Raw genomic sequence first — 24,806 nt, forward strand, 5'->3', positions numbered from 1 at the left:
GCTTGCATTCATGAATATTCGTGGGCTTAGAAATAACTTAGATGATGTTAAATCATTTCTCCTAGCAAACTCCCCGGATATCTTGACACTAAGTGAAGCTAACCTACATTCCTCCATTCCCTCTATTTTAACATGCCTGGTTTTTTTCTCACTTTGCTGTAAGGACTCAGACAGACATATGCACAGACTTGGAGTCTATATTTGAAACACCCTCCCCTTGACTAGAGCATCAAAATTAGAATCAGATGACCTGGCCTTTATGTGCTTTAGATTAAACCTGCAACGTTAGTACTTTTATTTTCTCTACTGCTCTAATCAACCAACTATCTGACAGCATAAATGCAGCACTCTTCCTTGACCCAGGACTGTACCCTAATCAACCAACTATCTGACAGCATAAATGCATCACTCTTCCTTGACCCAGGACTGTACCCTAATCAACCAACTATCTGACAGCATAAATGCATCACTCTTCCTTGACCCAGGACTGTACCCTAATCAACCAACTATCTGACAGCATAAATGCATCACTCTTCCTTGACCCAGGACTGTACCCTAATCAACCAACTATCTGACAGCATAAATGCATCACTCTTCCTTGACCCAGGACTGTACCCTAATCAACCAACTATCTGACAGCATAAATGCATCACTCTTCCTTGATACTAACACGCAAGTAATTGTATTTGGTGACTTTAATGTTCACCACAAAAATTGGCTTGGTTTCTCTACTCACACAAATGCAGCTGGTAGCATAACACATAGCTTTTCTATATCTCATTCCTCATCACAGACAGTTACGTTTCCAACTTGTTTCCCAGATCGATAGGATCAACAAGCCTCACTTCTAGATCTATTTCTGACCACAGTTCCCATTGATTGTGTAACGCATTGAACCGCAAAAATTAGGAACTCATGATTTCTGGAAAATCTACAACAGTGTAGTAAATAATGGGCAATCAACAATTCCCCCACTAAACAACAATTATGAGGTTGTTTGCACGGCAACCGAAAAAGCTAACATGTTTGTCCGTCAGTTTGCCCCAGACTCTATTTTGAACCCAGCAAACCACTCCCTCCCTGATATTCCTTTGTGGACAGAAACCACACTGGATGATCTAAAAATTATACCTTCTCAAAAACATGATATCATAAAAATCCTAGACACCTCAAAAGCTTGTGGACCTGATCTCATCCCAGCTGTATTATTAAAAAAATGCTCCGCTGAGGTTGTTTCAGTTCTCTCCAAACTTTTCAACAAATGCCTTAACGAATTTTGCATTCTTGACTGCTGGAAAACCGCTTCTGTGATACCAGTTTACAAGAATTCTGATGAAAGAATTGACCCATTAAATTATTGACCCATTAACCTCCTCCCTCTTTTTTTGCAAAAATATTTGAGCCCATAATCAAGCTCCAGTCCACAACCTTACAGATGCTAAACTTCTGTTCGAACAATAATATGGATTTAGGCAAGCCCATTCTACTGCAGATATCCTAACTGTAATCTCTAAATGTATATACCATGCATTGGTTAAAGCAGGGGAATGTAGGGCAGTAGTTCTAGATATATCTAAGGTTTTTGTCAGGGTATGGTATAATGAAAAATCAGATCATATGGTATCACTGGATGAATACTTAACATAATTGAATCCTTTTTAAATAACAGAAGAATCCAGATTGTACCTCAGGGGTCGATTTTTGAACCTTTACTATTCCTGATATTCATAAATGACCTCCTTTATAAAATTATCTCCGAAATGGGTATATTTGCTGACGCCACCTTGCTCTATAATAGACACGAGGAGAAAACAAATGAACATATCCAAGGCAATGACGGAAACCCTAGAGGAAAACCTCCAGTCTGTAGTGGAATGGGGGACAAAAATGGATGGTAACATTCAATGCTGCCAAGACTAAGTTTGTTTCATTCAATGATTATAAGAAACTTTCTCAATCACCAACAGCTATGGCTAATGATACATTACCTGAAAGTATTTTGTTCAAACTCCTTAGCTTAATGTTCACAGGGAACATGAGTTGGAACAGATATATTGAAAGCATTGCCGCAGCTGCTGCAAAGAAGGTGGGCTCTCTCTACCATGCTAGAAAGCTACTTACACCTGAAAGTATCCTGTACCACTACGAGGCAACCATTAACCCATGTATGAAGTATTTTTATTATGTTTGGACTGGTGTATCTGCTACTAATCTCTCACTCCTGGATAGGGTTCAAAAAAGAGTCACCAACCTAATAGGTCCCAAACTGTCAGCTAGGCTTCAGCCTCTGCCCCATCGATGAAATATTGCATCCCTCTGCCTGTTTTACAAGTATTTTAATGGTAGGTGCTTCCACAAACTACAAGCCCTTGTACCCCCTTGACGTAAATACCCTTGACAAACCTGACAAACAGCAAAATTCCACCCTCTACACAGTAGAGATCCCAAGATGCCAGAAAGCCTTCTACTCTAATAGTTTCTTCACCAGAACTGCTAGACTTTGGAATTCTGTTCTTGCTTCGCCGACTGTATGGACATGCAGAAGTTCAAGTGTAATGTGAATAGACATCTTGCTGCTCAACTCCCCACATATTATCTCGACAAATTATATCCCAGATTGTAGCCCCCTTACATCAAAGTGGCACTGTGTCTTGTTTGGGGTGCAAATGCAATTTAAAAAAAGAAAAAAAATTATGAAAAACAGTAGTACAAGTCGAGATGACGTGTGACGTCATGGTTGTCGAACTGAGAGAAAACAAATGGTTTTCAAATCAGTTGTCTGTAAAAGTGCGTACGAGATGCTAATGATGTTGAAAGAAAACTTTAATAGTCACTAAGTGTGAAATGTTACCTTAATTTTTAATCATTAAGAATTGTGAAACAGCTACTAGACATAAGTCGTAATGTTGACTATATTTGAACATTTTCTAAAATCAAAATGATGTAATGAATTTTTATCAAAATTGGAGAATTCTAGACTAAAGGTTTAGTAACATTAGATGTTGATTTTAATCAACAAGATATTAATTTTAATTAATTTTTCATCTTCTATAAAGCCATGTCAAATTTCTTAACAAGTAAATGTGCTTCATAACAATGAATGGACACATCGTCCAAGGATGGAGTACTGCTGTCACATCTGGGCAGGACCTGCTAAAAACAATCTATCCTGCCTTGACAGAGTACAAAATAGACTTCGTAGTTTAGTGGGGGATGCCCTTTTCTCTTCCCTGCAACCTCTCTCCCACAGAAGAGACGTTGCGAGCCTGTCGTTGTTTTACCGTTATTTCCATGGCAGGTGCTCGTCTGAGCTCCAATTCCTCGTCCCCCCCTAACCAATCTTTCATGAGAAACACCCGTCTGGCTAAAACTACTGTCAATAATTTTCCCCACTCTTTATCCGTGCCTAAATCCAAACGTAGATTCCATGAGCAAAGCTTCTTTCTTAGAACTGCACACCAGTGGAACTCTCTGCCACTTGCCTGTTTCCCACCTGACTATAACTTGGACGTCTTCAAGTCCAACATAAACAAACTCCTGACAAACCGCCCCCTTAAGCCTTAAGTAAGACACTATCAAAACCCCCAATACTAATGATTACTACAATACTGTCTCATTGATTACTGTACACGCAATAACCCTTATCCCTGAGTGGCCTTCGGGCCTTGATAAGTGGTGACCCCCATGTAAAAAAAAAAAAAAAAAAAAATCCCAACTAAGTATTTACACCTTGTCAACTAATTTCATTCAATCTGTGCACGACGAAAATGATATTTCAAACTTCAGTCTGACCTACCAACGGACGGAGCCTTTTATAGAGATGCACAGATGCCGCTACAAATAAATTTTTCAAAAAGTAAAAGATGGTCAAACACTTATTTTGAATAAATAAAAATTATTTTATCATTATTTCCAACACTTCAAAGTTTTCAAATTTCTCATTCAATTTTTTTTTAATATAACAGAAAAATCAGACAATAAAAAAAATCAGATAAAAAATAGACCAAAGAAATCAAACAAAAAAAGCAGACAAAAAAGATCAGACAAAAAGAAAAAAAATCAGACAAAAAAAATAAAATTAGGCAGTAAGAAAAAATTTAGACAAAAAAGTCAGACAAAAAAGACAAAAATCAGCAACAAAAAAATAAAAACAAAAAAATCAGCAACAAAAAATAAAAACAAAAAAATCACAAAATTAAATTAAAATAAACAGAATTTATTTCACGATTATAAAAAGAAAAAAAACTTAGTGTCAAATCCAACAAACTTTCACATTTTTTGGTGTCAATTACAAGATTTGTAGCAATGGTTGGTAGTTTAATTATTAGTAGATGATTCTTTACAATAGGCCCACCATAAAAAAAAGCGTCCAATATTTTTAAATAGTTCATTTTGGAGCATGAATCTGTCATCACAAACTCTCAGAATCTCCGTGCAGTTTTCAACAAGTTTTCTCTATTATTTTGCAAAATCCGAGTTAATCAACAGTAATTTTTATAAAGTTTGTTTTCCCGTTACATATTCTAATCGCGCAAAATACATGCTACAATATATTTTAGTTCTGGGATTGTGGTATGTTTGGGGGAAAAAACACAATGTTTCACTAGAATTAATTTAACAACTATTATTTTTAATGTCTATAAATATTTAGCATATATAAATATATAAAAATAGACATATTGTTCTTGCCTAATTAAAAATGTCTTCAAAACGTAAGTGAGTGTGAATTTTAAAATGAAGGAAAGTAAAAGAAATAATGATAGCTATTCTGACCTAACGGGTCAGAGGCACATCTAGTTATACATATTTTAATATTTGAAAACGCAGAGTCTACAGAGCGTGTTTCTGCTGCGTTAAAAAAACTCAGATTTTTTGCGTGTTGCCTTTCTTTCATATGACAGCACAAAAAGCTCAATTATTGAAGATTTAAAATGCAAAATAGACGTCTAGGAATTTAATTAAGATTCCCAAGTTTTGATGATAAATTCCAGACTTGGCTGAGATATGCATGCAGATAATAAACTGCAGTAAATTTGACTCTTTACACCAGTTTATTTCGGCAGATTTTTGCTTCGTACACATTTTTACATAAAGAACAGCTTGACTTTCGATTTCAGAAATGTCACTTCCTAATTTTTTGTCTTCTTATATTTCATAAACATGCCTAATTCCAATTTATCACCCTCTATCCTCTGTTTGCAATCTTCCTTCATACATTCAAAAAAAAAAAAAAAAAAAGCACTTGAACCCAAAAACTAACCCTAAGTCAAAATGGTAACAGACCAAAAAAATTATCAATAAAAACAAAACAATTTATAGGTTTCCACCTTCATTTGCAGCTACCTTTCTATTCCCCCCCCCACACACACCCTTAAACAAGACCACAAGTACTGTCCTTTTTCTGTCTAATAAAATAAAAAATATGCAATTGTTTGCAAAAAATGTTTGATCTGTTTGCCAAGTATTTGGGAACCTCCATAAGAACTGAAATGCATTGGATGTCTATTTTGCATAATTTACCAATTTAAGTTCACAAAGCATCGAAAATAACGTTCACAAATGACACCAAAAAAAAAACGAGCATTTCGAGCGAACATGGTTTAAACTTCATGGCAACACATGTAACTAAAATAATTCTTTTGTTACCAAATTATTATTGATGTATTTTCATTGTCCATCCTTTTGCATCATGCAGAAGGACGTCCAACTTTTGTTGCCGTTTTGGATCAAGTCATCATCAATTGATCCTCTCCATCTCTTAAGAATTTGGGGGCATTAAGATCAATGTGAGATGCACTTTCAATCATTTTGGATGACGTAGCCGTACGAGTGGTCGGTAGAATGAGACCAGCAAGTTTCCTTATCCAATGCAACTGTATCAATTTGACATTACATCATGGACCACGTTCTACAACCATGTAACAATATAGGTCGGACATGTATATTGTATGTCGCCAGTCTTATAAACAATAAGATCCCTATGTTTTGTAAAATTGTTGGCAACTGCCTGAAGATTCCATGTGACAGATATACATTGCCGATATTTTTTAAATTTATGACTAACAGCGCGTACACGCCAACAATTGCACTATTTAAAAAATAAGGCCATTTTTTTTCACTGTAATTTTATAATAAAGAAACAACAATTAGTATCTTTTTTCTTCTGTTGTGCAAACGCGGCTTTTATCCTTAGTTACAAGTAGTGTTAACTATTAAATGAGTATATCAACAACCCCATCCGAAATATATTTTTTTTTAAATAACAATAATAACCCTGGCCTAACAGTCCACAAATTCTGAAAATTAATAAATAAAATCAGCTTTTACTTTTCAAGCTGTGAAACAAACAAGACACCTGAATGGATAATTGAAAGAAATATTTTTTTTTAATTTATTGTTTTAAAATGTAAAACCATCGTTTATTCTTTTTTTTCTTATCACATTGAAAATTATTCCAGTTCCCATTCATTTTGAATAGTGATGCAATTTCCGCTTTGTCGATAAAAAGATAGTCGTCTTTTTTTTGTTGTTTTTGTTTACTATATCGAGATATACACAATTATTTCTTTCGTTTCCTTTAAGCCAACAGCAACTAAAAAAAAAATTACTCTGGAAATTTTTTTTTTTTAAAAAAGGAAATTAATCTAGAAAATATTATTTTTTTTTAAATTAATCTAGAAAATATATTTTTTAAAAATTAATCTAGAAAATATATTTTTTAAAAATTAATCTAGAAAATATATTTTTTAAAAATTAATCTAGAAAATATATTTTTTAAAAATTAATCTAGAAAATATATTTTTTAAAAAGTTAATCTAGAAAATATATTTTTTAAAAATTAATCTAGAAAATTTTCTTTTAAAAAGTTAATCTAGAAAATATTTAAAAAACAAAAAAAATCTAGAAAATATTTAAAAAACAAAAAAAAATCTAGAAAATATTTAAAAAAAACAAAACCTGGAACATATTTAAAAAAAACAAAATCTAGAAAATATTTAAAAAACAAAACCTGGAAAATATTTAAGAAAAAAAAAATTAATCAGAAAAATATTTTAAAAAAACATTAGTAAAAACCTACTGTTTTTTAGGGTTAAATTATACATTCTAAAGTGGAATATAAATTTTTAAACACTTTCGCATATATTTTTTTCTTTAAGTTGCAAAAATATAAATAAAAAGAAACATAAATTTGAAAAGAAAATTTTTTTTAAAAAGCAAAGAAAGAAAGACAAACTGTTTTTTCATGTAATTTCTGATCCGTTCAAATTTTTTATGAAGACTTTCAATTTTTTTTTTTTTTTTTTACCATTCATCATTTTAATATTTTTTTTCTCAACCATATCGAAAATTGAATTTACTAAGTTTTCTTCCTTTTTTAAAATGTCTTTTTTTTTCTTAACTTACGTCCTTTCCTTTGAAAAAAGTCAATGCATCTCGATAAAGGATTCTACTTTAAGCGGTACGTGACCTTTGTACCGTATATTGTGTTTGATAATCACGCGAGCCGTCAGGCACTGTAAGGAAATGTAGTCCAAGGGGGAGACAACGTCGTGGATAGCCACACCCCGCAGAAGCTCCACGGGAGTCCTACCTTCATCGTTACGCATATCTAAATGGGCACTGTGTCGTAACAGAAATTTTATCACATCGGTTTGGCAGTGTTTGTTATTGGTTGCTAGATGGAGTGGCGTGTTACCTTCCACATCCCTCGCGTTCACGTCAGCACCCACCTCTAACAATAGTTCAACGACATCGGGGGACGGAAAATTACAGACTGGATATCGGCCAACATTTGTCGTCTCGCGTGCGCAGGCAAGGTGGAGAAGCGTGTAGCCTTTAGTGCATCTCGAGTTCATTTGAACCAGTTGGTAGACTGTCTGTTTGAAGACATGGTCGTCCGCGTCGGAAAGGTTTGCCTGCTTCCGTATTCGACATATCAAGCAGAGCAGATGCATGATAATGACCAACAGACGATTGAAAGAGCTGACATCACAGTCCTGAACAGAATCCTTCAAGACAAGTTTGTGTCCCACGCGCAGTTCCCTGATCGCCCGCGTAAAGACCTCCATGATATCAGTGAAAGCAACACTGTGAACGGGATGATAGTCATTTGTCATGTAAGAAAACAGCTCAGCAAAAGAGAGGAAGCTGCTTTGCGTGTACGAACTCAAAGCCTCCAACACTTTCTGCTGTATATCAAGTGCATACATCCATAAGTCTATGCAGCGGTCAAAGTTTCCCATGTCAGCGTATAAGGCGCCTCGGTATCTGATATAATAGGAAGTGTCTGGATGAGCAGGACCTAGGATGCGTTCTCGAACAAGCAAGGCCTGCATTCGCATATCGTCAGGATCTGATATCAAATCATCGAGTTGTTGTTCATTTGTCACTTCCAAAGTGTTTTCATAAGCTGGAATCGGTAGAGTGTTTATCGGCTTTGGAATTGGGAGGTTATGATTTTTATAGCGTTCCAGCATGCCGAGGCGCCAAAATTTCAAAGCTCCCATCATGTCTCTTTTCTTATCGACATAAGTAGCGCCAAGCAATTCTAAAGCATCAATTTTTTCCGAGCGGATACAATCGGGTTGGTTGATGAGATATTCAACCATCTTCGTGTATCCAGCTACGGCAGCTGCCAATAATGGTGTCATTCCGTAAGCGTCTTTTTCCATCATGGCACTGTATTTCAGGAGCATCTTCATGATTTCAAGGCTTCCAGACTCAGCACAATCGTGCAGAGCCGTGTTACCTGCAAAAATAGGAAAATAAAGCAAATAATTTTTTTTTTTATTTAAAAAAAAATATATCTAAATGGATAATTGCAAAAGTTTTCCTTCAAAATGGATACCAGTTTAAATCAACAATACTATATTGTTCATGTAAATTATGACGAATTAAAAAAAAAAAAAAAGAAAGGAAACTTTCACAGATTTAGATATTAGTCGATATTTTAAAAATAAGAAATCATTGGAACAAAAATAATCGTAAAAAGTAAAAATTTTGAATAAAACTTTAATTTTATATGCCTTAAAAAGTAAATTAGAATTTTATTTCAGTTGCCAAGTTGTCATATCAAGGGAGATAACTTTTCTCACGTCAAAGTAAGTTTCTGTTTTTATTTTTTATCTCAACTTAGTTTTAGCTTCTTTTTTTCGACAATTGATTTTTATTTACAAAAATCATGGGTATTTTTTATGTTGCACACTTGCTAAAATATGAAACATAGGAAAGCTCTATTAAGTTCAGTACAAGCAAAAACAAACTACAACTGAAACCTTTAATTTCGACTTGAGTGAAAACATGATTTTAAGCACCTCCAATTTCTTGTGTAAAACCACCTAAGTTTTATGCAAGAAATTGGTGACATCATTTTGAGTATAAGTTAAATTATGCGTAAATTTTACGGATGGCCAAAGACGCTAAAATGAGAATGGAAGTTTTTTATTATTGTTTTGTCAGATTTTTGGAAATTTGGAAAATAGCCACTAAAATAAAATTGCATGGACTACAAATATAAATCCAATCACAAATAAAATATTTTTAGGTTGTAATTAAATTTACTATTTTAAAATTGCCAATAGTCATTTTTATGTGATATGAAAATACTTTTTAAAAATTGGAAATCCTTACTCAAAATTCTATGCTTAAAACTTCGTGGAATACTGGAATTTGATATGATTGAAATCTTTTAAAAATTAATTAGGTTTGAAAACTGTTTTTCTTTTTATGGTTGTTTATTTAACTAGCTATATATTATTGAGAAAAAAAACGTTGCTTTAAAAAAAAAAATAAATAAAATATTAATTTTATATACATTTTTATTTACAACTTCAAGCTAAGTAAAATAAGAAGTGTGCAAATTTCAATTATTTAAAACTTTCAGCTTTATAAAATGTTGGAATTTTGCTCAACCTGAATTTATTTTGTTTAATTCTGAATTATAGTCAGCTAGAATCTTCCCTAATTTTCTGTGTGGCTGCTACCGGAACCAGTGATGACACTTTTTTTTTTTTTCTTCTTCTTCAGTATTTCTATTGTGAAGCAATTTATTGAAATAAAACATAAAAAAAGACATTAAAAAGTGTACAATAAAAATTAACAAAATTATAAAAAGATAAAAATAACACAATTAGTCTTTATTTTCACTTTTAATAACGCAATTAATGCAACTAAAAATATCACAATTAATGCAACTAAAAATAACACAATTAATGCAACTAAAAATAACACAATTAATGCAACTAAAAATAACACAATTAATGCAACTAAAAATAACACAATTAATGCAACTAAAAATATCACAATTAATGCAACTAAAAATAACACAATTAATGCAACTAAAAATAACACAATTAATGCAACTAAAAATAACACAATTAATGCAACTAAAAATAACACAATTAATGCAACTAAAAATAACACAATTAATGCAACTAAAAATATCACAATTAATGCAACTAAAAATAACACAATTAATGCAACTAAAAATAACACAATTAATGCAACTAAAAATATCACAATTATGCAAATGAAAACTAATTGTGTTATTTATATAATTTTGTTCATTTTTATTGTATACTTTTCAATAATATCCTTTTTCTATTTTATTTCAATAAATCGTTTCAAAATAGAAATCCTGAAAAACAAAAACAAAAAAGCCAAGCTGCCTCTTTGCCGGTTCTGGTAGCAGCCATGCAGAAAATTCTGGAAGACGCTAGCTGACTATAACTAAGTTTTCATAACATGAAATGGGGGTGGGGGTAGAACACCTAAATAAAAAAAAAATAGTTCCTCTCATTTATTTAAAACTTAATTGGTTGTTTCTTCTTTGTTATTGTACCTATTTACTATGCCTCCCTACGGGACAGAGTTAGACACCAGGGTCGTTTTTTAACGTGGAGAAAAGGTACAAAAATAAAAATTGTCTCAGTCGTGAAGGATTTCTCCTCCACCGAAAGAGAACAAGAAAAAGTGCAGCATCTGAAGAACAGATACTACACTTTGATCTTGTCCTGAAGGCCAAGAAATTCGAAAATTGAAATATTGAATTTCATGTGAAATCAACGGTATCTACTGAATTGAATATCGCAGTAATGAAAATATCCAAAACTTACGAATAACGATAAGATAAAAAATGAATTATTAAAGAAAATAGTTTTCAAAGAAATTAGCAATTTTAACTTACATAATAATCCAAGAGCGCATATATTAGCAGGGGAGGTAATCACTTTTGAAAACTGTCAAAAACTTAGGTCAAATCAAACTATGAGTTATTTCCCTTGTGTTTTAGTAACATGTAACAAAACAAACATGGCGAAATCATTTTTTTTGTTGCATCATGGAAATACATTTTTTATGTAATAAATGCAGTAATATTTAACTAATTGTGACATGACAATTAGGAGGATAATATTGCTTATTGTTGAAATTGATAAAAACAATAAGTAGTTATTGTTTTTGTTTTTTTTAATGAAAACTCATTTTTTCGGCTGTTGGACTTTGCTACAAAAGCGAAGAAGAACCAATTAATTTAAAAATTAATAAATGTTGAAAATTTGATAAACATCCGACCATTTTACTATTTTTTAAACACATGTGTAGTTACATTTTCAAAGAACGTTATTAAGGCATCGATAATGTAAACACAAGTTTAGTTTTGCATTTTCATACGCTGAAAAATTTTTTTTTTAATTATTACTACTTTATTTTAAGCTTCTTTTAAATCATACAAAAATTAACTTATATTAACGTTACATCGTATTACATATAGGAGGGTCTGTGGCGCGCGTTGGAGGTACCTTAGGTACAAAGCCTGAAGTTAATTTCCAAAAGGAAAAAAAATATTTATATAATGTGAAAAAAAAGTTATGGAAAATGTTTTCATGGCGAGCTAACAAATTCAGCTAAATTTTGAAGTTAAAATTGGTTAATTACCTGATTTTTGGTGATGTTTTAAGTAAAGGGAGAGGTCATTTTGAGCATCCATTTTGCACATAACTAAGGTACAGGTACGTGCAAAATGGATGCCGATGCTCAAAATGAATAAATATTTTGACCTCTCCTTTTACTTATTAATTCGATAAAATTCAAGAAATTAACCAATTTTAATGAAATTTTCAGTACTTACCAAATAATTACCACAGAATATAAAGAACCCATTATTTTTATTTAAATTTCAGTGGAAATGTATTATTTTGTTTAAACAAAAACCACCTTTATTAAATTATGATTTTCAGTAGCAAAAAAAATTAAAAAAAAAAAATGCATGAATTTATTATTTTTTTTTCTGAAAATAAAGCATTGTAAATCAAAATTTAAAATTTTTTTTAATTTTTTACATGAACATCATGAAAAAAATCCCTACAATCCATAGTAATGAATTCGATATAACTTGAAGAAAAATTAATTTCTTAAACTACCGATATTATTATTGAATTAAGCATTGTTTAATATTTTCACAAAAAAAAAAAAATAAATAAAAATTACAATTGCAAAAAAATATTTCTACTTTTTTTTAAATTACAGGTTTCGCATAATTTCTATATGTAAGATTTAAATATTTTCTTTGCTTGCATGAATGTGAAACTTTTGGCGTAACATAATTTTTATATAATCTTGAAAAATAAAAAAAATATTGTTTTAATGTAAAAGCAGGAACATAGAAAAATAATTTAATTAAAAAATCGTAAAAATCATACAAACGTTCATGATAGAAATGTACGGATGCATGGCTGCGGAAAAAATAATAGCCCCTCCCCACCTCTGTTTAACTACCTGACATCATTTTTAGACAGCCTTTTGACTGCCTAAGGTGTTGTTTTTTTGTTTTTTTTTTAAATTTATTTATTTAATTCAATATTTTAGGACTTTACTAATTATCTTTGAAATAGACCCAGAAAACCATTATCCGTGAAAACATTTTTCATAACTTTTTTTTTTCCACGTGTACATTTTTTTTTTTTTTTTTTCTTCTTTTGGAAATTAACTTTAATCTTTCAAATACAATAAAAAAAATAGTCGGGAACCTACAAAAAAAATTATCATGAATCGACTTTCAAAACTATGTCCCCCCCCCCCCACTCCCTATCTTTATGACACCATTTTTGCCCGTACCTACTAAGGTACCTATATGACTGTCTGTTTTCTCCGCTGGAAAAGTTCCTGTTTTTAAGTCAATAACAATATTTTCTTCTATTCCCCATTTTAAAATTAAAAAAAAAGGTTGTTTTTGTAAATAAAAAATCAGCTGTAAAAAGAAAAATCTAAAAATAAATTGAAATTAAAAAAGTAATAATAAATTTCTCGGAATTTGAAGTTATCTCCCTTGATTTGACAAATTGTCACTTTGAACTAGAAAAAGGCTAAATTACTAAGTAAAATATTCCAACGACTTTCTATTGTGTCGATAAACCCACTACAATTTGACAACAGGCAATGCAATGTTTAATTATATAGTGTTTATTTTTGTCTTTTTGTTTTGTTTTTTTTATAAAATAAGTAAAACAATTTATAAATTGTAAACATTTCGATGGGAAAGAAAAAAGACAGGGGAGATAACTGCTATTAAGAAACAAAGGGGAGATTATTCCCCTTGACTTATTAACTAATCTTATTAATAGAACAAATGGGGTGAAAATTTAAAAAATTAAAAATTTATACAAAAAATAACTTGTGGCATAACAGATAGAGCATAGGTAAAATTCAGTTGTAAATGACACTCTTAATTAAAGTGATGCAATTTTCTATGCAAACGATACAAAAAATGCAATTGAAAATTATTTAAGACTTCTACCCAGTCGTGACAGAAACAGGGCATTAAGGTTCAAATTTGGTGATAGAAAGATCTTCAAGTCAATAACTTGATACCTGAAAAAGGTCAGAGGTTACATCGATCAAAACATTGTATGAATAACATTCAAGATAAGGACAATAGTCTGAATAATCCAACATTGCATTCTATTTCTTTCTCTTTTATGTTTGCATAAAATTGTACTCATCTATATAAAGAAAACAGTGCACGTGTGTGTAAATATTTAACCGATAAACTATTAAACGAATAGTCACATAACACTGAAATTAATAGGAAACAGTAATTACTAGGGCTATGACAAGAGAATATTCTTTTCATTATTTTGACTCTTGAGTATATAGCAGTTTATATCTTATACGTTTATAGATAGAGCAATGTGGTTATCTATTGATTAACTGTGTCAGGTATATACTCGCGAGTCAAAACAATGGTAAGAATATTCTCTTGTCACATCCCTAGTAATCATACACCAACGACGATTTATAACGAGCAAAATCTTTGTTTGGATGGAATAATAACACGTACAGAAATATGTCGGCAAGTTGAAATGCAAAATGTTCATTCCAACTTAACATATTTATTAGTTTTACGCACGTGCAAATTCAATCATAGCTATAAGTCATTTAGTTTTAAATCTTTTTTTATCTATCTGTTGGTTTAGCTCAAATAGTACGGAACATGGCTGGAGATGTTAGATGTTTTGGTTTCGATCCTACCTGTTGAGAGTCAAGTCATTTTTTTATATTTAACTTTTGAAATCAATACTATATATATATATATATATATATATATATATAAAAATTCAAAGAAAAATTATGTATAATTAAATACAACAAAATTTATTGTTTGACAAAAGAGTACAGATAATTATTAAAGTCTTCTTACTTTTAAAGAAAAGGAGAATAAAAAGAGAAAAAAGAAAAGGAAAAGAGAAAAAAGAAAAGGAGAATAAAAATAGAAAAAGAATAAAAATAGAAAATAAAAATAGAAAAAGAAAATAAAATAGAATAAAAATAAAATAAAACAGAAAAAAATAAAATAAAAATAGAACAAAGAAACAAGTAAAAAGAAAGAGCAAAAGAAAAAAAATCAAAAAGAACGAAAAAGAGATTAAGAGAAAGAGAGATAAAAAGAAAAATAAAAAGAGAAGAAAGAAAGAGATAAAGAGAAAAAGAAATAAAGGAAAACAAAGAAAAATAGAGAAAAAGAAAGAAAAAGAAAAATAGAGAAAAAGAAAGAAAAAGAAAAATAGAGAAAAAGAAAGAAAAGAAAGAGAAAAAAACTTGCCTTGATGACAAATGCCAAAAATAGAAGTAAGCAGTCTCAGAAGACAAGAGAGTCAGAACACAATTGAAGAGACTTTCACATTCCAGTTGCTAATAGCAGTGACTGCCAACATTCATACTCGAGTGCATCATCGACAAATCTAGAAATAGTTTTTTTTTTTTTTTTTTTTTTTTTTTTCGAAAGAAGAACCGTCAATTCCTTTAACTTTTTGTGCTCAATTTTCTTTTTATAAAAATATTAAAATATAAAAACTTTACAAAAAGATATCTTTATCCTACACTGATATATTTTGTGGGGGTGATAGTGAACCGCACTTGACCTTGTGTCTAACTTTGCGAGGAGGAAGTAACTAAATACTCTGATATACTTTTAATTTTATTACATAAAATAAATATACTTTTTATTTTATTACATAAAATAAATATACTTTTTATTTTATTACATAAAATAAATATACTTTTTATTTTATTACATAAAATAAATATACTTTTTATTTTATTACATAAAATAAATATACTTTTAATTTTATTACATAAAACAACCACCTCGCTTCTGTTTATATTAATAAAAAATAAAAATTCATCAAATAAAATGTTTATGTTGACATTAACCTCTGAATATATTTTTTTTAGTTGACATTAACATCTGAATATTTTTTTTTAGTTGACATTAACATCTGAATATTTTTTTTTAGTTGACATTAACATCTGAATATATTTTTTTAGTTGACATTAACATCTGAATATATTTTTTTTAGTTGACATTAACATCTGAATATTTTTTTTTAGTTGACATTAACATCTGAATATTTTTTTTTAGTTGACATTAACATCTGAATATATTTTTTTTTAGTTGACATTAACCTCTGAATATATTTTTTTAGTTGACATTAACATCTGAATATTTTTTTTAGTTGACATTAACATCTGAATATATATTTTTTAGTTGACATTAACATCTGAATATATTTTTTTTAGTTGACATTAACATCTGAATATTTTTTTTTAGTTGACATTAACATCTGAATATTTTTTTTAGTTGACATTAACATCTGAATATATTTTTTTAGTTGACATTAACATCTGAATATATTTTTTTAGTTGACATTAACATCTGAATATTTTTTTTTAGTTGACATTAACCTCTGAATATATTTTTTTAGTTGACATTAACATCTGAATATATTTTTTTAGTTGACATTAACATCTGAATATATTTTTTTAGTTGACATTAACCTCTGAATATATTTTTTTTAGTTGACATTATCTGAATATATTTTTTTTAGTTGACATTAACATCTGAATATTTTTTTTTAGTTGACATTAACATTTGAATATATTTTTTTAGTTGACATTAACATCTGAATATTTTTTTTTAGTTGACATTAACCTCTGAATATATTTTTTTAGTTGACATTAACCTCTGAATATATTTTTTTTTAGTTGACATTAACATCTGAATATTTTTTTTTAGTTGACATTAACATCTGAATATATTTTTTTAGTTGACATTAACATCTGAATATATTTTTGGGTCAATATTGTATCAAAATAAGTTAATTTAAAAATTTTAAATAGTTTTAATTATATAAAAAATAAAATTTTATTTAAAAAATGTCATTTTTAATAGTTTATTTTATTATATTTCATTCATTAATTTTTATTTTTAATTATTATTAATTAATCTATATCTTAATACCGCAGTACCTTTAACATACATATGTGTGTTACGGTTTCCAGGTGATAAAATATTCAATCCATATATTCTATTTATTAAAAAGGAGGACCGAAGGTGATAACATACCATGATCATTAAATAGCAGTAAATATACATTAATTAATTTAATGTTCGTAGCACGCTACCACTCGCCACCCTCCCCTCTAATAAATAGGATCTCCCGATAACTGAAGATGCAGTGTAAAAAAATAAGTTTTTGTTGAGAAATATGAAAAAAGAGCCACAAAAAGGGGCGTTTTTAGCACTATACATTTCCGGGGACACAAACCAGAATTTTGCCAGGGTCATTCATACTGGATTTATATTAAGAACAATGGGTTCCATATTTTGACCAAGTTTCAGAAAAATCTAATGGATGGACGTAAAGTTATGAGGCAGAATGTGTCGTTTTTTGGCTATTTTGGGGCATTTTTGACCTCTTTTGAGCCCCTGGGAACGTAACGGGAATTTTCACAAAACAAATTTTTTTACTGTGCAACATCTATTCAACGAAATACAATTTGAGGAAAAATTTCTGAACAGTTATCTGGCAATCGGCCGGACACATAGACACTACTGAAAACATAGGTCCCTGTCCGATATATCGGGGGACCAAAAAATTTAATAAAAACAAATAGTAAATGATGTCACTTTTGGCTATGCTCCAAAGGGTAGTATCTGTTCTGTCTAAAGATGGTTTAATGATATTGTGGGGTCTCCATTTGCACTGGGCGTTCATACAATGGAAATATATCACAGACCTCTATAAGGATATTGGCGATAAACCATAATAACCAAATATATTCTGGCACTACGTTAACCAGATTACTTAGATAAATATTTTTAGTCTTAACGAAAGAGCTACAATAATATCGCGGGGTCTCCATTCATGCTGAACGTCCACAGAATCCCCAGCAGCAATAGATTACATATGAAAGATGCCTCTGCGGAATTTACACAGGTCCTGCTAGTAAATAATTTATTTAATTAATATTAAATTTTTTTATTTTTTTGTTATTTATTTCAATATTTTTATTTTCTATTTTTCAAATGTTTTTACAGTGAGAAAAAAACTAGTTTTAAAAATCTCTAACCTAACAGGTTGTGGATTGTATAGCCCTTGCTCTATCGTTGCAATGTTGCATCATTGTGCTTGTTTACAAATATTTCTTTCAATGAGCTCCAATGAGCTTACTGCACTTACACCCCTCACCATAAATACCCCTGACCAACCCAACTGGCATCAAAATCCGATCCAATCAGTGTAGAAGTTTCTAGATGCAGAAAAACTTTTCTAGTTTATTAGTTTCTTCCCTTGGACTGTTTGCTTTTAAAATTCCTTCTGTTAGCACAACTGTACTATCATGCAGAAATTTAAATGTAATGTGAACAAACATCTTGCTGCACAATCTCCTATTTAGGATGCTCCCTATAAATCTACCCCTCAATCACAATATAACCCGCCCCTTATAAAAAAAAAATAAATAAAAAAAAAATAAATATAAAAAAATAAAAAATAGTGACTGATGCTTCTACTGTTGTTAAGCATCATTGGTGACATTTTTTTTTTTTTCATATTTTTTATTATTTTTTTTTATTATTTTTTTTTTTAAGCAGTTCCATGGGACCATGCTTTTGGCCATCAATGTCTTTAAAATGTACGCACCTAAAGTGCACATTAACTAAAAAAAAAAAAAAGAAAGAAAATGGCTGCCAAAAATCATAGTTCCACAAAATTGCTTTAAAAAGGCCAAATTTGGCCTAAGAAAGGCCAAATTTTTAAACTAATATAGCAGCTACACTGTGGCCTCAAATGTTGTACATTTAATCGAATACAAGATGATAAAAAATAAAAATGAAACTTTTTTCTGGTTTTATTTTAGCTTTTGATTTCCAATAATCTCTATATATAAAGTAGTAGCATTTGTGTATGTCTGTGTGTGTACAACTCTCTTACAACCCAGACCACGTGACCGCTCATGATCAAACCAGGGATGATGGTCCCCCACCTAGGGATGGTGCACACCATTTGTAAAGGTGAAGGTCGGGACTTTGCTAGTGTGTTTTATATGAAATGAAACATGTACATCAAGTCTGTTGCCAAGGTCGCTGGAAAAATGGTAGGATCCTTCTACCGCTCCAGAAGATATCTCACTGCTGATGCAATTCTCTATCTATATAAAAGTCAAGTACGTCCAAGGATGGAGTACTGCTGCCAAATTTGGGCAGGAGCTGCTAAAAACAGCCTATCCTGCCTTGACAGAGTACAAAATAGACTTCGTGGCTTAGTGGGGGATGCCCTTTTCTCTTCCCTGCAACCTCTCTCCCACAGAAGAGACGTTGCAAGCCTGTCTTTGTTTTATCGTTACTTCCATGGCAAGTGCTCGTCTGAGCTCCAATCTCTGGTCCCCTCTCACTAATCTTTCATGATAAACACCAGTCTAGCTAAAACCACTGTCAAAAATGTTCCCCACTCTTTAACTGTGCCAAAGCCAAAACGTAGATTCCATGAACACAGCTTCTTTCTTAGAAGTGTGCATGCCAGTGGAACTCTCTTCCGTCTGCCTGTTTCTCACCTGACTACAACTTAGATGTCTTCAAGTCCAACATAAACAAATTCCTGATGAGCCGCCCCCTTAAGTAAGACACTTTATCAAATCTCCAATGCTAACGATTACAACGATACTATCCCATTGATTACTGTACACGCAATAACCTTCATCCCCAAGTGGCTTCCTGGCCTTGATAAGTGGTGACTTCCATGTAAAAAAAAAAAAAAAAAAAAAAAGTATATATATATATATATATATAGTTTTTTATGGTTTTATGTCTGTCAAATAATTTATGCCGCTAAACTACAAATTATCTTTCTATTAAGAATTCTTTCGAGAAAGATATCGGGTACTTTACAGGAGAGATCACGTGCAGGTTGCCAACATCCCGAAGTGAAAGTGTTTCTGTGGAATGACCTGGATTCACAATTGGCATATTCAGATTGTTAGTCCATATCTGATGTTAATGTAAAATTTCTTGACCCAAAAGGGATCAGCAAATCAATTTTTCTGACCCATTAAAGTTAATACCTGTTGGATTCCAATAAAGGACATCAACAGAGCTGACCCCCCCCCTCCTCTATCTCCATAAACACTGGCTGTTTTTATTATTTTATTCTAATAACATAAAGAATATAGAACGTAGGATTTAACAATAGAGTTACCGCTTATCAAGGACAACACGCCACTTGAGGATAAATGCCATTTAGTTTGACAGGTAAGCGGTAAAACGCCAAGGGAGTTAGTAAAGATGATTGAAACTAATCAGAAAGTGACTAAGAGGACAGTTCAACAAGAATTTGTTTGTATTGGACTTAAAAACGACAATGTTCTAGTCAGCCAGCAAGCAATCTCCTGGGACTATGTTCTACAGATGGGCAGTTCTATGAAAAAACTTTGCCAATTGATTTATACATCGATAATATAAAACAGCAAAAATGTGTGCGTGTTTGTGTGTCCACTTTTTGTGTCTGGCAAAGGCTTGGGGGGGGGGGCTCGGTGGAGTCACTCCTTAAAACTTTTTATATACTGCCTAAATCATATTTATGAGTTACGAACGAGGGTCGCATCTATCTTTAATTCGCCCGACTTTTATGCACTATTTTCGAGATTTTTTCAACTGCCGCGTCTTTATTTTGCTTTTCAGAATAAAAAAAGTGAAACTGTAAAAACAAATTATGTGCCAGAAAGCAAATAAGGTTTGATCAATGCTGGGGAAAAAACCCGTCATATCAGACAATTGCTATTCATTTGGAGGGGGAAACAAACAAATATGCAGAAACTGGCTTGCAGCGCCAAACTTAAGTCACATGATGTTTGACCTTATTAAATTCTCGCACCTGTCAATTTCACTTTATAAACGTTAAATTAAAACAGTTTTCACTTCCTCTCTCCTTGTGGCCGAGCGGGTTAGATGTCACATTTTTTTCCCCTTTCTTTTCCACGTTTGCGTCAAGGCTTCAGGTTCGAGCCTACCTTCCTACCAAAACTTTTTTTTCTTTTACACCTCCAAAAACCAGGGTTTTTGTTTTTGATCTACCCCCCCCCCCAACACACACACCTCCAAACACCCAGGCAATACCGGGCACTCCTGCTAATCTATAATATAAATCTCACCTCTGTTTAAATGTATGTATGCATGGATGCATATATGTTTGTATGTCTGCCTAAAACTTTCAACAGAGGCGACAGATTTCCATGAGATTGGTATCATTTTGAAGCTCAACCCTTCGTACAACAAATATAAAAAAAATGGCTAAAAACATTAATTCTTTCACCCTCAACTTGGCACTTTTCTACAAGAAAGGGGTGCGCTTTTTTTCACCAATATTTTCAAAAGTCATCCCTTCTTTCCAATTGACTAGCCTTAATTTAAACCTTTGCCACTTCCGGTTTGGACGCAACAGCAAAGACGTCACGTTTTTTTTTCACGTTCTTTTCCTTCTTCATGGTACAGGTTCGAGCCTACCTGCCTACCACCACTTTTTTTCTTTTTCTCAACACACACCTCCAAATACCCGGGCAACGCCAGGCACCAAGGCAAGTTGTAAATAATTCTTGAATTCTGAATTTCTTAGTTATTATTTCTTAGTAATTTCACAAATTTAATTTCTTTTATTTTTTTATTTTTTTTAAATATGTTTAAAGTAGAAACAATGTCCATTTTAGACCGTCTTCATTAGTGAAGACGGTTTTGATATTTCTGTCAAAAGATTATCTTGGAACATTGGGGGGGGGGGGGCTGATGATGAACCTGGTCTCAAATTCGACTGCTCCTTTAATAAGGTTGGGTTGCACTTGGGTTAATTTTTGTTTTTAGCTGCAGTGAGGTTAATTTTTTGGAAAACTTATATATTTTTCTTTTATATATATAGTTATATAATTAGATTCTTTTATATATATAGTTATATAATTAGATTCTTTTATATATATAGTTATATAATTAGATTCTTTTTCTTTGTTCTAAAAACATTACATTTCATGAAGATATCTATTAAGCTATGGAGTTACTTCCCCCTCCCCTAAGTGGAGAGTTTTTTCCCAAAAGCACATAATTAATCTCTTATATGAGAGAGGGAGAGAGGGAGGGAAGAAAGGGAGAGAGAGGGAAGAAAGGAAGACAGAGGGAAAAGAGAGAGAGGGAGAGAAAATACACATTGGATTTTCCATCAAATTACATAATCTGTGTGACTGACAACTATCAGGCCATGTTAGAATTCTGTCAGCCACTTTCACGTGTGTGGTTGACAACATTTACGTGGTCCCTTCAGAGGGAATCAAAGAAAACTATGCCGACAAAACGGGATCAAGAGAGTGAAAAGTTCAAATTACCATTTATACATTACACATCATTATACATGGTTTGGTTGTTTTACAGCATATCAACCCTTTTTCGAATGATTTAATGCCGAATCCAATAATTTTGGAAAAAAAAAAGGTTTTATGCTTCGAGTTCTTTATATCTTCAAATATTTATTAATGGTTGTTTGGTTTGGTTGTTTTATAAAGAAAAATTGTTGCTTTTGTTTTTGGCTGTGCAAGACAGCAAAGGGAAAGGGAGAAAAAGATGATACCAATGTTTGGTGTATTTTAGGTCAGGAAACCCGTATCTTCAGACAGCCTGATCTGGTAGCACCAGCAATATGATATAATGATACATTAATTCTGATGCAGTACATAAAATATGTGATAAAAAAATCAAAAAACTGATTCTAATAAAATATTTTTATTACAGTAAAAACTGGATATAAATAGAAATATATAAAAAATATATCTGTAAGTCGATAAGAAAACAAAAAGAAAAAAAGGCTCTATATATTAATACGGTGGTACTGTTAACATACGTACGTATGTTTGTCACGATTATCAGATTATAAATTATTAAAAAGGGGGGATAGAAGGTTATAACATACTACGAACATCAAATTAGTATATAGTTATGCTAATTTTATGTTCGTAGTAATAACCTTCTACCCTCTTTTTAATAAATAGGATCTCCCAATCACCGGACGCAATGTAAAAAAAAAAAAAAAAAAAAAAAAAAATTTACAAAAATAAATTATGTCGCTTTTGGGTCGTACGTGAAACTAAAATACACCTTCTTGGTCTTCTGGCTAGGATCCAAGAGTAGTATCTGTTCTGTCTAAAGATGGTTTAATGATATCATGGGGTTTCCGTTCAAGACACGCATCCATCAATGGAAATATGTCACAGACTCTTATAAGGATATTGGAGATAAACTGTAATAACCAGATATATTCTGACACTACGTGAACCAGATTACTTAAATAATTTTATAGTTTTAACAAAAGGGATACAATAATATTGCAGGGTTTCCATTCACGCTGAACGTTCACAGAATCCCCAGCAGCAATATATTACATATGAAAGATGCTGCTGTGGAATTTCTACAGGTCGCGTTAGTTATTTATGAATGCTTTCATACTGAAATTTGAAAAATTTACGCCTCTTTGAACAGCTATATTTTTTAAATTCAGCATTTCTTCAGAAAAAAAACTGTTTTCAACATAGTGAGCCAGAGACTAGCTTATTACTAAATTTGGCGAGACTTCTGAATTTTCACTGAAGGATTCCAGCCTAATTTTGCATATACTTATTTTAAACTAACATTAATCAACTAAAATATAATAATCCTAATTTTAAAAGAAAAAAGAAAATTTTTTAATGAAAACTTGTCTTGGTGTGATAAATATGTAATGTATTTACATAATTTTCAGATATTGTTTCTTTTATTTCTTTTATTATTAGGGTTAGGGTTCACCATTTTATAATTGTGTTTACACAGGGTTGCATTATTGCAACCTGAAATTTATAAACAAATCCTGACACATTTTGTTAGTTTGCTATTTTTATACTGCACTGCTATTTAATTAGTTTTGGAAATTTACTCAGACTGAAAAGTCGACCATTTTGTTCCAATTATGAAATTTGAACTGGACATTTGTTTTCAATGTTTAATGATAAAGAAACACTGTATAGTCTCTCTGCTATTTACATGTAATAATACACAAAAATGTTGATCACAGTTCTTAATGGAGATTGTTTTCTTTTTAATTCATATATGTTTTACTTTTTTTTTATTTGTTTTATATAAGCATAAATAAAAAGCATAAATATCAGTAGGGCTGTGACAACAGCATATTCTTTTCATTGTTTTGACTCTTGAATATATATTTGTTAATATCTTATAAGTTTTTATATAGACTGATGTGGTTCTTGGTTGATTGATTGTGTCTTACTGTGTCAGATATCTATTTGAGAGTCAAAAGAATGAAAAGAATATTCTGTTGTCACAGCCCTAGTGATCAGCCAATCACAATGCCGTGCACCTAGTTTTAACTTGACGCGCATCTGTGAGAGCTACTCCCGAGCAGCAGACGAGAAATGTGATAAATATTGGAAGAGGAAAAAATAATTACAAAACAAAAAAAAATCGCCCATTTCTTACATGCAAGACAGAACAAGAAGATCAAAACATGAATTTTATCGTCTTGGGTCAACAACAGCTACAGACACCGGACGCCATAATTGATTTTTGTCAACAGCAGAAACTACTGGCAAAAACAATACAATACAAAAAACTCTAATCCACCTACTTTTGTTTTAACATTTTTATCAAAATATACTTGAAAAAGATATGTGAAAGGAAAGACCCTAATCCTAACCTGAATACCCCTAAAAGCAAGTGGCATTTAAAATAAAAAATAAAAAAAAAATTTGTTCCAATTTTCCTTCATAAATATAAAGTTCTTTTCCAATTTTCTTAAAAAAAAAAAAAAAAAATTATCAAATGTTTAAACAAACAAAAAGATTCAAAGAAACAAGTCTTTTTTCTTGAAACATTTTCTTAAAATTATTTATTTGACAAAGAAAAACACCCAAAAAATTAATTGAAAATCACTTGGTAATAAAAAAAATTT

At 31.2% G+C, this 24,806-nt stretch overlaps 1 protein-coding gene and 1 long non-coding RNA gene across 2 annotated transcripts in view; one reads left to right on the plus strand and one right to left on the minus strand.

The window, feature by feature from the left end:
- The window catches only part of LOC145258104 (uncharacterized), a 52,557-nt gene that overhangs the window by 24,543 nt on the left and 3,208 nt on the right, over window positions 1-24,806 (plus strand). The gene's annotated exons all lie outside the window — the stretch shown is intronic.
- The window catches only part of LOC145258102 (protein fem-1 homolog C-like), a 58,423-nt gene continuing 37,812 nt past the window's right edge, over window positions 4,196-24,806 (minus strand). Inside the window, exon 2 of the mRNA XM_080115843.1 lies at window positions 4,196-8,749. Within this exon, the coding sequence (XP_079971969.1) occupies window positions 7,425-8,749 (1,325 nt within the window). The 3' untranslated portion in view covers window positions 4,196-7,424. The remainder of the gene's footprint in view (window positions 8,750-24,806) is intronic.

The sequence above is a fragment of the Euprymna scolopes genome, chromosome 33, assembly GCF_053919585.1.
Source record: "Euprymna scolopes isolate OS-2025 chromosome 33, ASM5391958v1, whole genome shotgun sequence".
Classification (NCBI taxonomy): domain Eukaryota; kingdom Metazoa; phylum Mollusca; class Cephalopoda; order Sepiida; family Sepiolidae; genus Euprymna; species Euprymna scolopes.